This window comes from Phyllopteryx taeniolatus, chromosome 1 (assembly GCF_024500385.1).
Source record: "Phyllopteryx taeniolatus isolate TA_2022b chromosome 1, UOR_Ptae_1.2, whole genome shotgun sequence".
NCBI lineage: Eukaryota > Metazoa > Chordata > Actinopteri > Syngnathiformes > Syngnathidae > Phyllopteryx > Phyllopteryx taeniolatus.
This window is the reverse complement of record NC_084502.1, coordinates 1,862,438-1,877,568: the sequence shown is the minus strand read 5'-3', so window position 1 is coordinate 1,877,568 and position 15,131 is coordinate 1,862,438. Positions and strand designations below refer to the sequence as shown.

The window sequence follows — 15,131 nt, the reverse complement described above, 5'->3', positions numbered from 1 at the left end:
TCATGAAATATACTCTTATACAGTAAACCCCTGATATATATATATATATATCTTTAGTTTTTCATTATTGCACATTTTTTTTAATTTTTAACAACCAGTTAAGGCAATTGATAGTACAGGTAGTCTCTATGGGGTGCAAATAAATTTTTAAAAATTTTATTTTGATATTTTCGCCATTTTTCTTACCCATTGCTCTTACTCTCTCTCTCAATATGTTCACATGTGCGTGTATTGTTTTAAAAGTGTGTTTGAAGACCAAGTAAAAAAAAAAAAAAATAATTTATAAAATTTTATTTTTAAATTTTTTTTTTACCCAAACATTATTTCTATAGGCATTTCTATATCGTGGATTTTCACTTATGGCGGGAGTCACTTATTCTATCACACCTCAAACCGAAGTACGCCGACGTGCACTCGCTTGCATGTTTTGCAGTCGTCACCGTGCGAACCGTCGTCGGCGGGGCGCGGCGTCGGCAGGGCGGAGCTGGGCGACGGGTCCGGACCCCGCCTCTGCTGTTTTTCCCTCGCGCACGTCCGGACGACAAGCGTTTCCGTCGACCGAGCGAGCAGGAGCCGATGATGATGCTCGCCGAGCCGCTGCGTTCGGCCGTGACTGTGGGCAGCCCGGAGGACACCTCGCTGGCTCTGCCCTCCGACGCCAGGCTGCACACGGGGGCGCACCGGGTGCTGGATCAAGTGCAGACCATCAAGAGGAGCAAGTCCAAACACGGCAAGAACGGCACTTCTCCACTAGTTTGGAACTTCTACATAGTAAAATGTTTCCATCTATTTTAGCACCAGATTGAGTGCAAAATACGAATATTTCTTAATAGAGCATCCATCAAAATATGGTGCGAAATACAGTAGTGGTGCACACAAGCCAAGGAAACATTTGAGTACTGTGTAGAACCTTCCATTTTTGTGAGTGTAGCACATCTGACACTTTTAGATTATTATTTTATTTCATTTCGAGTTTGTGGGAATCGAATTCATTTTCACGGCGGGGCCATTATGATTCATATTGTGACTGTTAATCATGAAATGTATCACGTCGTCGTACTATTATGGGAACACAATTGCCTACGCATTTCTAATTATAACTGATTATATAGTTTTCAACAATGAATTGTGTTTGACAATAGAAGTCATGGAAAATAGTGACAGCCAAATTTGATTGCTCTGTTTTGGTTTGGGGGGAAAAAATGCTTGGAATATGTAAAAAAAAAAAAAAGTTTCGAAAAAATGTAAATTAGAAATTCTCAGGTATAGTCTTGCTCATATGCATAAAGTGACAGCAGTGCAGTGTGTGGGAGATGCACGGCCGCATCCGCTCAAGCACTTTGTCCAACTTTCCCTGCAGGGACGTTTCGCTGACTCCAAGAAAGGAATGTGACCCAGAGGCTTTCGACTCCTCACACACAGAGGCTTTTTTAGGCTTGAGTGCTCACACACACACACACAAAGTGCAAGAAGCAAATCACACGAAGAAAAATTCAGCAAAATTGTGAATCTTAGTATAGAACACTAGTGGCTGTCAGATGAGTCTAGACATTCCCATGTCATGATTTGCTGACACTTTGCCCGAGTGTGAAATGTCGTACGCAGTTGGTAAAGTCACGTCAGGCCTTGTGCCAAACAGCCCATCCTCAAATTATCGGGACGTTTGGCACGCATCTTGATGTTAGACTTGATCAAGAAAACAAAAGTAGGGCGAGCGAGTTCCAAATTCAGGTTTGTTGTATTATGTCATCATGCACGTCGTGTTTCAAAGCGTGCACCCTTGGTTTTTTTCCTGGAAAAATAAGTGAGTACAGAAAGAAAAGAATAACCCCTATCTTACAGTCAAGCTTGTTTGATACCCCACTACATTACTGGTTTATTCAGTAGAAGCTGTTTTATTGTGGTTACCCCCCCACCCCCCCAAAAAAAAGATAATTTTAAGAGTAAATCAATTGAATATATTCTTCCTGCTGTTACTGACTTATCGCTATAGTTTTAGTTTGGGAGAACTTGTTAGAATAATGTTGTTATGACTCATGTTGATTTTGAGCGTGCAAATAGAAGAAAGAGTGGCAGCAAACGTTTGAGTAAAAACATACTTGAACGCGGTGGCAACGTGAAGACTAGCCCCCCGTAATCCTTTCTCGATTCTGTTGATCTCGGCGCGATGATTAGCAAACGTTTATGAATCACGCATGACGACGAATAAATGTGCTAAAACACGTTCACGTGATGTCACGTCTGTGTCACACCCAAGCACCAATGTGGGAAAACCACGAGGGAAGTTTTTTTCTTTTTTGTCTCTAAATGTTGTATTCTTTTAACTTGTGTTTGTACACTGCAACAAAGGTGGAAACACGACTCGACTTAAAGACAATTAAAAGTAATTCTGTCATGCGTATGTGATGCTCATTAAGAGGCCTCGCCATGTTTTGATTCCTTCTGTTAATCCAGACAAACATGTTTGACAATCATCCCTTTGGCATGCCGCCCTGTGCTTGCGTGGTGCTTTCGTGTGTTACTGTTTTATTTTCTCCCCCGCCCCGCCCTCATAAGTGTCGTCTTTCCGCAGGCCCCTCTTTGCCAGCTTTGTCACCGCTGGACGAGTTTGGAACGTTCCAGTTTTTGCCGAGCAAAGCCAACGGCACCTTCGGCCGTAGCGTCTCCAAGTTGGCGGCGTACAACAAAGCGGTAATTGTTTCTGTTGCGTAACACTCCCGTCGCTTTCTGCGAGTGCGCTTGAAGAGAGCCAAATCCGCTGATTCTGAAGCGTTTTATTTTGTCATTTGTTTTAGAACATTGCCACACTTCTGTAATGAATCATGAATGTGGCATGCATGCATGGAAAACTCAAACTTGGCGTGAATGGCTGTTTGTCCGTATGTGCCCTGTGATTGGCTGTCGAATAATGCAGGGTGTACCCGCCTCTCGCCCCAAGTCGGCTGGGATAGGCTCCGGCTCACCTGCGACCGTAGTGAGGAAAGTGCTAAAGAAAATGGATGGATGGATATGGGACTAGGATTCTTCAACTCTCACTGGAGAGACTCACGCTCTATATCTAGGTCCCAACTCATGTATCTATATGACGGCCTTGACTTACGAGTAAAATTTATTGTGTGACCACGCTCAAACTAAAAAAACTTGTATCTCAAAATATTTTCCCCTCCTGGAATGAATGGAAAGTGTAAGAATCCGTTCCAGTCCTTGTGCTTCTTCTTGTGTGCGTGCTTTGGCCACCGGGGAGCAGTACAGTACAGTACAGTCATACAGACGCAAACGAAGACGAGGTTCACAACTAAGTGACTCAGCAAGCTGCAGTAATACGAGTAATTTTTCACAGAGGACAAAGAATATATGGCCGTGAGTATTGTTATATTGCCGCCCCAAAATAACCGGTGCTTGAAGCGTTATAACGCCGCAACATAAATGCTATTCATTAGCACTTCTTTGGCATTTTGCGTTATGTCTTAGCAATTAAGCCAGCAGACATTCAAAGTGATTGAGGTTGTTTTAAAAAAACACAATGTCGAATTATTTTATTTAGTTATGTACAGTAGTTTTTGTTTAGTTTGATAGTAAAGTTTCAGGTTAACCGAGCAAACAGTTGTAGTTAAACGTTAAGTGATGTGACTGCCTATCGATCGGCCAAGCAAACACGGGGACAGCTTACCGAGCCAAACAATTAGTCATGCCTTGTGAATGTGACGGGCTGAGGGTATGCAACTTTTGTTATGCTGCTGGATGCGTAAGAGAAATCCACTGGTAATTATTATTATTACATATGACATAATTTACATATTTTTACACAATCAGCAAGTCATTAAATACCATTTGTTGCTATGTCGAACACAAGGAGCAGGAAAAGCGTGACGGAAACAACACCCCCAGACAGTTACAATACCGAGTTAATGTTTGGGCAATTGAATGCAATTGTCACAAGCAATCTGTGTCAATTTTACCACAGGTTATGATGAATTATCAACCATAATCAAAGCAAATGTTAAAAATAAATAAATAAATAGTAATTATAATAAATAAAATTTAAAACCCCAGATGCACTTGCCGGTCACCATTGAATTGCTCCTTTTTAATTCTATTATTGTACTCACTAACTGCAAATAAAGTGGTGATCTTCTACTGATTGTAGGCCTCTGATTAGATAAAATAACATTGTCTTTTAAAATAAAGCACCACTGTCCATAGATAAAAATAACCCATGCTTCGGGTAACACTGTTGACACATGTAGAACTTTGAAGCAGGTGGGCAAAAAAAAATCTATCCAAATAACAGTAGACTATGCCATTCAGGTAAAAGTCATATTAATCATCCGCAGTGATTAATTATGTTTTACATTTTACCGAGAAGTCAATCGTGGTAGGGCGCTCACGGGCAAAATAAACTGACGACGCAACAGAAGAGATCAAGCTGTTTCATTGCACCGGGACTGAACTGGGCTTGAGCTCGCATGCACACAAAGCGCTTCTGTGTTTAGCCGCTCTGGTTGAGAGTCTCCAGTTGCACATATTACGTTACCTGCTCCTGGTCTGTGTGTGATTGTTCGGTGCTTTCTGCTGCCCTCAACATAAACCGGAGAGGGAAAGAAAAGCGAAGGCATGCAGCCTTTGTATGAGGGATTTACACGGTAATCCAGCAGATAAGGACTTTTTCATGTTGCTGTTTCTTCAAATAAATGTTTTCATTTTGTAGCAATATGCCGAAAGGAGTCGGTCTCTGTCCACCAAAAGCCTGGGAGTAAGACATCACAGCTCCTCCGGTGGATGGGATCAACAAATCAGTGCTTCCAACTGTCCTCAAAGTCCCATCGGGATGAAACCCAGCTGCAGTGATCCTGCTTTGGCTCCTGCAAGCATCAGGGTGATCACTTCTTCTTGTGGCAACTTGCTGACGTGTTTTCATCATTCATCCCAGTACTTATTTAGGCGAGTGTTATTTCCTAGAGAGTCAAAGGGCAGAGCAGCCAGAGTAACGTGAAGAGACTCAGCACACACTCCACGAGCAATGGCTTCCACACAGGCGCGGGCCAACAGGGTTTTTTGGGAGGGCCTCCCGACCAGGCCATTAAAACGTCCAAGATTGAACAACAATCGGCGTGAGTTTGTTTCTTGTTGACATGTTTGTTTTTTTTGCAGCAGCAGCAGAAGAAATGCATTGCGCTTTACTAAACCAAAAAAAATGTGTTCGTCCGCAGCGTCACCAGTTCCTTGAACGTCTCGGATTTGACCATCAAGGAAGCTGTGGAGTTCTTGTCTCACCCTGAGGAGAAGTTCCAGCAGTGTGGTGCCACCATCATTCAGCAAACCACTTTTAAAGACGATCGTGCCAAACAAGAGGTCAGTGCACATAGCAGACTCTATTACCAGATTAACGTGTTCTAGGTTACCATTATAAGTCAGTACATCTGCGTTAAAATCAGGAAGGTCTTGTCAAGTTCGTTTCTTAATTAACATCTAAGGAAGAAACCTCGAACAGAAGCCAGGCTCCGTGGGCCCACCGTCTGCCTCTGTCAGTTGCTTTGAGATGGAAAGACAGAGCGGAGGGAGAGATGGTCGATAGAGCAGAAACAGGAAAGAGGGGCAGAGCAGCCGGGAGAGGGACAAGAGAACAATGGGCACAACAACAGCCGTATCAACAACGGTAAGAGGCCCACGATGAGGCAAGACTGACGATACTGGTCCGCTCCCAACACCACCGTTCCTGGCCTCACTGTGATCCAATAAGATCCTGCAGCAGTCTTGAGCTATGGCAGCAGAACCAAAAGATGAGCCAGGACAAGCCTAAGTCATCCCGGACTTTAATCTTCATCATAAAGGAAAGTTTTATGTTTACTCCTGAATAGTAGGACTATGTAAAGAAAATGGTTCCATTGAAGAGGAACCTGATAGCTAAAGACTCTACCTCCTGGCCATGAAGTGTTTGGTAGTCAATGCTTAGAAGCTAGTACAAAATTAGGATCTCTTCTCCTGGTTTTAGTTAGAACTCGTCCAGTGACTTTTGGGACCAGCTGGTCTTTACAGAATTACTTACTTACTTGTTTCATAATAATCCAGCCGCAAGGTCACAAAAGGGTGAACTAGTTTTTCAGCATCAGTAAGCATCAGGAATTTTTTTGCAAGTGAAAAAACTTTGTTCTCGACACGTTTTGTACGTGGGAATTAAACGCAAGAGCCTGAGAAACATGTGGAAGCCGATCTACTAACCGGGCATCCCCCGGATTGCGTCTGCCGTTTCAACTCGAACACACAAAATATTGGGAAGAGGAGATACAAATAGATTATTTTAGCACGCGCAAGGAATTTATGTCGGCATTGCGTCTTCAGACGCAGCGTTTGAGAGGCAGCTGCAAGCCGGCATCGCCGAGGATGAGCCATAGTCTTTTCCACACGTCAACCTTTTTGAAATGCCAGAAACCACAAAGAGAGAGTTTTATTGGATGTTTACATGACCAAAAGGACTCAATCACGCGTTGGATTGGATTGTTGTTGTCTACGTCCGTGCGCTAATGCAAGTGTTTCTCTATCAGGTTCTCCAGCTCGAGGGGATCCCAACTCTTGTGTCCCTGCTGCGCAGCCCGAGTCCGGCTGTGAGCCAGGCCGCCGCCGGGGCCTTGAGGAACCTGGTCTTCAAGAACCACAAGAATAAGCTGCAGGTCCAGCACTGCGGCGGCATAGCGAAGGCGCTGCAGTTACTAAAGGAGACAGAATGTAGCGAGACCCAGAAACAGATCACAGGTGCGCTCTTACAACCGATGCAAAATATCATTTTTGGGCAAGAGGGACCGAGTGTTTTCTTTGACAAGCGTAGGCCTGCTGTGGAACTTGTCGTCCGCCGACGAGCTAAAGGGAGAACTCATAGCCACGGCGCTGCCCGCCCTGACGGAGAACGTGGTGGTGCCGTTCACGCGCTGGTCGGACGACAGCGCCACCAACAACATCCACTCTGAGGTCTTCTACAACACCACGGGCTGTCTGCGGTGAGCGCACACTCGGATGTCAGGGAAAGACACATTTCGAGCGTTGTGCTTCATATCCAGCTGAAGGGCCGTGTACTAGTGCACCCTGTTTCTCAGTAACACAATTGAGTGCACTAGCAGAATGACTAGGATGTACTAGTAGAAAGACTGTGTCTAAAACACTGTCATTTTTTTCCACTGCTAGTACCACTTTTGGCTGACCAGTATGGAATTAAACTTTACTAGTGAACTACTGTGCTGCACTAGTAACTAGAAACTAGTGCACTCTTTGTCCTCACTAGTAGAACAATTCAGTGCACTAGTAAAATGACTAGATTTAATCTTTGTCCTTACTAGACAATTCGGCACACTAGTGGAAAGACTATGATGCACTAGTAGAACGACTGTGCCTTCAACAATGTAATTTCTTCCAGTACTTGTATCACTTTTTGCATACTAGTATGCAATTAAACTTTACCATTAAACTACTGTGCTGCACTAGTAACACTACTATGCCCAACCCGTACGTATGTGTCATGTAATAGTGGCCTCCTGGACCCTACTAGTAGCACCAAAATGCCCACGAGTACTTTTGCCTCACTAGTAACATGTAGTTGTGAACTAGTATGCCAAAGTGCTCCTACTAGTGTGCAGAAATGTTATACTGCTGATGAAGAAAACAAAAAAAACTTACGAGGAAGACACTTGTTCCACTCGTGCGCAGAGAGCGTACTAGTACATGGACCTTAGGCTCTCGAATTAAAGCTCAAAGGCCATTTGTGACTTCATCATAAAAAATCTAAACCTCCTGACTAAGCAAAAATTGGACCGTTTGCAGCAACCTGAGCTGTGCTCAGCTAAGGGAGCGGATGGCAATGCGAGACTGCCGCGGACTTGTCGACTCCCTGATGTGCTACCTGCAGTCCTGTGTTGCCGACGACAACCCCGATGACAAGGTTACCACACCGCATTTTCTGATAGGCCTGCAGGGAGTTGTTTCACAGCACAAAAATGGGTGCTTGTCAGTGGTCAGAAAAGTCATTCGTTTGTGCATAGTCAGCACTCGTTCACGCACGTCAAATTAGCAGCTGACTCTATGGTCGCCACAGTTTCGAGAAACTTGCCATGGAAAGCCTAAATTGTCATACGCGACGGAGCGTGTGACAACCATAAAGCTTCTCAAACTCACGCTGAACTGCAAAATCGTGATGCCAGGCGGCAATTTTGCTATGTCGCTCTAACGTCAATTGTTGATGGGCAAGGCAATCATTTGCTTACAAAAACTGCAGAGACTAAGCTGTCAAATGCTGATGGCCTCACATTTGTCCAAATGATACCTGAAACGAAATAGAATGAGAGGTCTAAAGTGACTTTTGGAACACCCTTAATTAAATAACTAAAATTCTGGATCATGTTGCATCATTAGCATCATTTGGCCGCCTGACTGGAATTTTTGGTACTGCGCAAGGTTAACGCCCATGTCTCATGTGACTCTCAGTTTATATAATGAGTGCACGCTCCAGATCATTTGCATGCACATAAAGCTTCTTTTAAATGGCTTGCAATGGCTTTTCCTGTCAATCTAGCCGTTGGCATCAGTACACAGTAGTGAGTATTCAACCTTTGTTTCTCTTGAGATGCGCGCAGTAGACCTCCTTAAGGAAAGACAGCTTGTGTTAAATCTTTCTTAATACCCGATGGACTTCTTTATTGCAATGGTTCTCAACTGTTGTCACCCCGAGACCCCTATTTTCCTATTGTTGCAAAGTCGCGACCTGCTTTCATAGACGTTAAGAACAATAAAGAGTTTTTTTTGTGGTTTAAAATAGCCCCTGAAAACATACAGTAGGTACTGCCAAAGGCATATTGCTTGCCATGACATCCGCTCGCCAAAGGCTGAGCTGCGCTGTATTTGTTTCAACTAGCTGTCTGCGACCCACACAAAATGCGTACGGGACCCACCAGTTAAGAATCCCTGCTTTAATATATACAGATGCATGTCAATAAATCAGAATATCGTAGAAAATGTCATGTATGTCAGCGGTTCAATGCAAAAAGTGAAACCAACTATCAAAATCAATTGCAATTTCCACAATGTTCAAATTTATTAAGCTGCGCCTGTTTTTAATTTTTAATTCATTTTCAATTCAACGCTACTTGAATTCTATCTCTGCGTCCTTGATGCAGTCTGTGGAGAACTGTGCCTGCATCCTCCATAATTTGACCTACCAGCTGGAGGCCGAGTCCCCCAAGTGCTTTGCTGACCTCATCCCTTTAACGGAGAGCCAATCGGGCAGGAAAAGCCCCACGGTTGGCTGCTTCAGCCCCAAGAGTGGCAAGGTTCCAAAGCAGGTAAATAGCACCCAACCCCCCAATCGCCCCATGCAGCTTTTTGTCCGAGGTGACCACTTCCTTCTCCTTTTCTCTTCAGTTTTCATTTGACACTGTTCAAGCCATGTTGGACGAAGGTGACCCAAAAGGTGCCAAGTGGTTGTGCCACCCTAAAGCCATGCAGACCTACTTGTCGCTGCTGACCTCGTCCCAGAAAGACGGCACCTTGGAGGCGTGCTGTGGTGCACTGCAGAACCTGACTGCCAGCAAAGACTTTGTGAGTGCATGGAAAATTCGGAACACAGTGGATAAGAAAAGTCTACGCACCCTTGTTCAAATGCCAGGTTTTTGTCATATAAAAAAAAAAAAAAATTAGACCAAGATAGATACTTTCAAAACTGCTTTCCGTTATTAAAGGGACCTATAACCTGTACAACACAAATGATGATTATTATTTATTTAATCTTTTCGAGATGGGTAGTAAAAATAAACAACTGAAATTAGAATTAACCAATCACATTCGAACTCATGTTAAATTCCAACAAGGAAAAGCTAATGAATCGTTTCTGTTCCAGGGGTCTAGCGCCATGAGCCAGATTCTGGTCCAGAAGTTGGGGGCTCTGCTGCACATTACGCCTCTGTTGAGGTCGCCTAAGCAAAGCCTGAAGAAAGCTGCTGTCTCCCTGCTGGGTAACATCGGCCGAACCAGCAGCCTGCAAGCCTCCATGGGTGAGAAGCATCAGATGTTCACGCGCAGCCACGCGTCGTCTCCAGTCCTCGCGTTTCCAGGGTGTCTTGAGTGTCTCCTTTGTCTTTTCTGTAGCAAAGCAGGTTTTGCCGGAGCTCACCGGCCTCCTCTCTGCTGGCCCCCGAGAACTGGGCAACTCCGACGAAAGCGTAGCGACGGCTTGCAACACAGTGCGGAATCTGATGATGGCGGACACGGAGGCCAACAAGAAGTTTCTCGATAGCGATTTGGTTTCATCACTGGCTGACCTCAGCGGGAATGGGTGAGTTTCAACTATTCAAAACTGTGTCAGTGGTATTCGCAACATAAGCCTTGAGGCCCGCCGCACACGCAACGACGCAGCTGAACTGGACAAATTGCGAACAAATGACAGTCAGTGACTCACGCCCGCACACCGGCCGATTGAGCCTCGCATTAATATCAAGTCGCTAAAACTGAAAAACTGCAACCCTTGAAGTTGTGACATTTTGAGGCACTACATATTACATGACACCATTGTCAAGGAAGAAGCGCAATTGCCTGGCCGCTGTATTGCAGCTATATTAAAAAAAACTGTGACAGTGACAATAAAGTTCTATTCTATTTTACAAAAAAAGAGGAAACGTATGAGAAATAAAGGAGAGTGTGGATATTTGACAATGGCAATGATCGTCCCATTCATTAACTGTACTTGTGCATTTCAACGACAGAGACTCGCCATGCTTTGCTTTTTAGCCACTAGGTATTACTGTATATGAAGTGCAGTGTTACAATATGGCAAACATATATAGTTGTTTAGTTTTTTTCCTTTTCCTTCCAGCGCTTTTCCCAAAGGCAGCAAAGCAGCGTCTGTGCTGCTCTACCATTTATGGAACGACAAGAACTTGCAAAGCATTTTGAAAAAGGTAAATGACAAAAACAGTGCAACGTAACATGCACACTTACTGTAATTTCTCGTGTATAACACGCACTTCTTTTACCCCAAAAATTGTCAAAAGTCAATAGTGCGCATTATACATGGGTATAGGAGAAAATGAAAAATACTTTCACATTTTATAAATGTATGCCGCCATCTAGAGGTTATGAAAGGCTGTACACTTTCATTCCACTATGCCACCGCCCCCAAGAGGTTATGAAAAAGTTGTAAACTTTCATTCTAGTATGCCACCTAGAGGTTATGAAAAAGGTGTAGACTACACTTTCACTCCAATATGACAGGGGTACATATGACTGCATATATGTACAATTGTGCTCATAGGTTTACATACCCAGGCAGAAATTGTGAGATATTGTTGTTATTGTTTTTTAAATAAGACTGATGACTGAACAACAACCATCATTTATTTCTTTATGGTTATCTTTTGTTTAAAGATAATGCTTTTCTGAAATGCTTGACAGTTTCATTTGAATCCCATTAAAATACAATTAAATGTGTTTTGCCTGGTCCTTTGTGTTTTCTTAAAAGAATTGTACACATCTTACAAATTCTGCCTGGGTAATCAAACATATGAGCACAACTGTGTGTTTTCTCATTTACTAAATAAAAGTAGGGCTTTGAATTTCAAAGTAAGAGCAAGTAAATTAAAAAAGTATTGTGTGTTCAAAAAAAGTGCTTAACCAGAAGTTTTTTTTGAAAAAAAAAAAAAAAAATACAGATAATACTTCATGTTCTGATAATATGGGTAGAAGCAAAATCATGGATTGTAAAATTGCATTATACATAGGTAGAAGTGTTTTCCAGAATTTTGAAGTCAACTTTGGGGGTGCGTATTATACCTTAAGTTACGGTAATTCTTTTGGCTCCACAGACGCACACACATACGACATGGCCAGCCATTTGTATTCGCTTGTGTGTTATTACTTCGGCTGAACATTCACTTTCTCTGGCGAGCCCCACCCAAGTTGTTGAGTGAATACAGAAACAGTCTGGTTGGAATCCTGGCAGACTGGTTCTCAGCACTCACTGTCTATTGTGGGAGGAGTAATGGAGGGAAATTGAGAGATTATAAAAAGGTCAGGACACTGAGATTCTGCAGTGTTGCTGTCAGGAAGAGTCGCACAATCTGCTACTTGGCATAGGGAGAAGTATGACATACTTAATGACACGTATATGTTCGAGCACCCACTGCAAAGTTCACATCTCAATTGAAGAAGAAGGCAAAATGTAATATTGCAGTGATTCTCAAAGTACTGTATGCTACTGGTACCACGAGTGGTTTGCTAAAGAATCACTAAGCACAGTTCAGTTGTATTAAAAAATTTAGTACATTTGTATTGAATCATTATCAAAGTATTTTTTTTCTTCCTATATTTAAGCACAGTGTTAAACGGGACCTTTGCGGTGTTAAAACTGCTAGCAAGATTTGAATGTAGCCTCACTTCGCTAATCCGCCACCACGTTAAATCTCTGACCAAAGCCACGCCTCTCACGAACGATTTTCCAACATTCGTGATGGCATGCAATTATGAAAGTATGTAGTCGTGATAAATAGTCACAGAGAACGAAGAAAGATGTATACCATAGTGTCAATAAAATAGCGGCGGTAGTGACACTAAGCTAGCATTAGCACGGCTGCTAGATGGGTAGCATTACTTATTCTTGTATTACTACAACGCTAAATTTGATCACTTAATAGTTTTTTGGGGGGGAGGAATGTACAATCAATTAAAAATATATATTTTATATTTTACACATGCGATGACATAGGTGGAAAAGCAACTTGTCCATCAGACGCGCATTGCAAGCAATCTACAATTCTCTAACAGCTTTTCTTTTTTTAACCGTTTGATCCGCAGCTAGGAATGAGCAAGTCATTATTCATCAACGACAGCACCACGGCGGCGTACAGGTCCGTGCAGATTATCGAGTGACGGAAGCCCAGGGAGCGACGCTGCGTTTGCCCAGAGGTATATTCCCCGGAATGCTTGCATGTTCACAATCGGAGCTGTTAAATGCACAAGAGCGGGATTAAAACTTTTCTCCTTTTGTCTCTGCCTCTTTGCATGCATGTTTGTGTGTGCGTCTAGATGGGAATCGGCATGTTAAGACAGTGTTGCGGCCGCACCCTTGCAACACGGAGGGTAAAATTACCAGCTTTAGCAATTCAAAATCTTATCATTGCTGTACTGTGTAGGAAGAAGAAGAAAAAAAGCTTTTAACATTGTCAAGAATCCTGCGGATCGGTTTGCGATTGTGTACAAATATAGTATAAATGGGCAAGTGTGTTTTTCGCTTGGTTAACATGAGTGTGCTTTTTTTATTTTAATTTTATTATTATTATTTTTTTTTAATGGCCTCAACTGAGTACGAAATAAATGCAGTGAAGAAGGATAAATACTTACAATCACATCTTTCTTCTGGCCTTGAGGACACAGGAGACGGAGATGTATGAAAGAAAGAAAAATGGGAATGTCTTTTGTGTTGTTAATTTAATCTCTCTTTCTCTCCCTCAACAACAACTTTTATGAATATTGCTAAACATTAAGTTATGGGGAAATTGCTTTTGATGATATTAGAGGAGAACCTATCCCACGTAACACAGTTAGCCTAGCTTAGCATAAGCCTTTAAATCAGGAGGAGACACTTCCATCTCCTTGTACCAACTCAGTGGTAATTTGTGAAACATTAAATAGCACTAAACATGTGCATTTGCGGCGGCACGGTGGCCGACTGGTTAGAGCGTCAGCCTCACAGTTCTGAGGTGCGGGGTTCAATCCTCGTCCCCGCCTGTGTGGAGTTTGCATGTTCTCCCCGTGCCTGCGTGGGTTTTCTCCGGGCACTCCGGTTTCCTCCCACATCCCAAAAACATGCATTAATTGGAGACTCTAAATTGCCCGTAGGCATGACTGTGAGTGCGAATGGTTGTTAGTTTCTATGTGCCCTGCGATTGGCTGGCAACCAGTTCAGGGTGTACCCCGCCTCCTGCCCGATGACAGCTGGGATAGGCTCCAGCACGCCCGCGACCCTAGTGAGGAGAAGCGGCTCAGAAAATGGATGGATGGATGGATGTGCATTTGCTATATTAACCCACTATTAGCAACTTATTAAACTCACCATGACCGTATATTTACCAATATGTACAATTAACTTTAAATGTTCCTTTTCTGTTAATGTTACAAACAGGCAAAGTCAAATGATTGATATTTTATGTTACACTTTGTTTTTTGTTGTTGTTTTTTTTTAACATTGTCTGTTTTATGAATAAATTGAGGAATTAAAAAAAACAAACAGTTTTTTGGTAATTATTTTGTATTGTACCCAACCTATGCATTTTTTTCAATAAATGAATTTGAGCAAACCAATGGAAGAAAAATTGAGCAAATTGATAACCTGGCTGATAGCATCATCAACATTGCCAAAGCCATTAATTATCATTTTCGGGGAAAAAAGACAAAACAACAAGCAGGAAGAGTCCGTTATGTCAATTCTACTTTTGCGGCTTACTATGACCTGCGTGACTGTGAATCCTCACAGACCTAAAGAAAAAAAACTTTTGAAGTTTTCTGGCAATGTATAGAATTTAAGCCATATAATTACCAGCATTTACTCAGTCACAGAATAACTGCGCTTAAACCTCCCATATAACTGTATTCTATGCAAAGTTTTGCACAGCAAATGATACAACAATGCATTGTCAAATCTCTTACTACAAGCAAATACTCAGCGCCCGGATATGAACTAGTTGGGAATGGTTTGGTATAATAGTAGAATTCCTTAATTCATCTCTTTCTTCATTTGCTTGTCTAATATATCGCAATTTTTTTTTTTTATCATTGATGCGACACTACCTTTTAAGGTTATACAATAAGAGCTTGGCTACTTGGTTCCTTTATTAAGATGATTTTTTTTTGTGTGTGTTTGTTTTTCTATCCACTATCCATCTTCGACTACTATACTGTAGTCTGACATTATATGCAGGAGGTGCACTTAATATTAAACCTTTCTGACATTGCACTTCCTCTTGTTGAGAACAGGCAATGGACCTTATGGATGCATTCAAGTAGCCGCTGCAAATTTAATTGCGGTTCCATCACAACATCGCAGCATTTTATGTATTCACTAGCTTTGTCGCATTGTCCCATGATGTGAATTCAGCATGTGA

General features: G+C 42.5%; 1 protein-coding gene across 1 annotated transcript; it reads left to right on the top strand.

Moving 5' to 3' along the window:
- The first annotated feature begins 532 nt into the window (after nucleotides 1–532).
- On the top strand, nucleotides 533–14,257 carry LOC133486158 (plakophilin-1). Its single transcript, XM_061790953.1, has 15 exons — nucleotides 533–730; nucleotides 2,573–2,691; nucleotides 4,709–4,876; nucleotides 4,960–5,111; nucleotides 5,211–5,352; nucleotides 6,543–6,750; nucleotides 6,824–6,992; nucleotides 7,810–7,927; nucleotides 9,159–9,323; nucleotides 9,403–9,579; nucleotides 9,878–10,031; nucleotides 10,126–10,312; nucleotides 10,850–10,934; nucleotides 12,826–12,936; nucleotides 13,057–14,257. The coding sequence occupies exons 1-14, from the start codon at nucleotides 577–579 to the stop codon at nucleotides 12,898–12,900; spliced, it is 2,073 nt and encodes a 690-aa protein (XP_061646937.1). The 5' UTR covers nucleotides 533–576; the 3' UTR covers nucleotides 12,901–12,936; nucleotides 13,057–14,257.
- The last annotated feature ends 874 nt before the right edge of the window (nucleotides 14,258–15,131 follow it).

What these genes read in the sequence shown, in the direction of transcription:
- LOC133486158 (XM_061790953.1), top strand. Translation starts at nt 577, where the DNA reads ATGATGATGCTCGCCGAGCCGCTGCGTTCGGCCGTGACTGTGGGCAGC. An exon ending in AAGATTGAACAACAATCGGC is followed by an intron (nt 5,112 to 5,210) that starts GTGAGTTTGTTT and finishes GTTCGTCCGCAG; the next exon opens with CGTCACCAGTTCCTTGAACG. An exon ending in TGACTGCCAGCAAAGACTTT is followed by an intron (nt 9,580 to 9,877) that starts GTGAGTGCATGG and finishes TTTCTGTTCCAG; the next exon opens with GGGTCTAGCGCCATGAGCCA.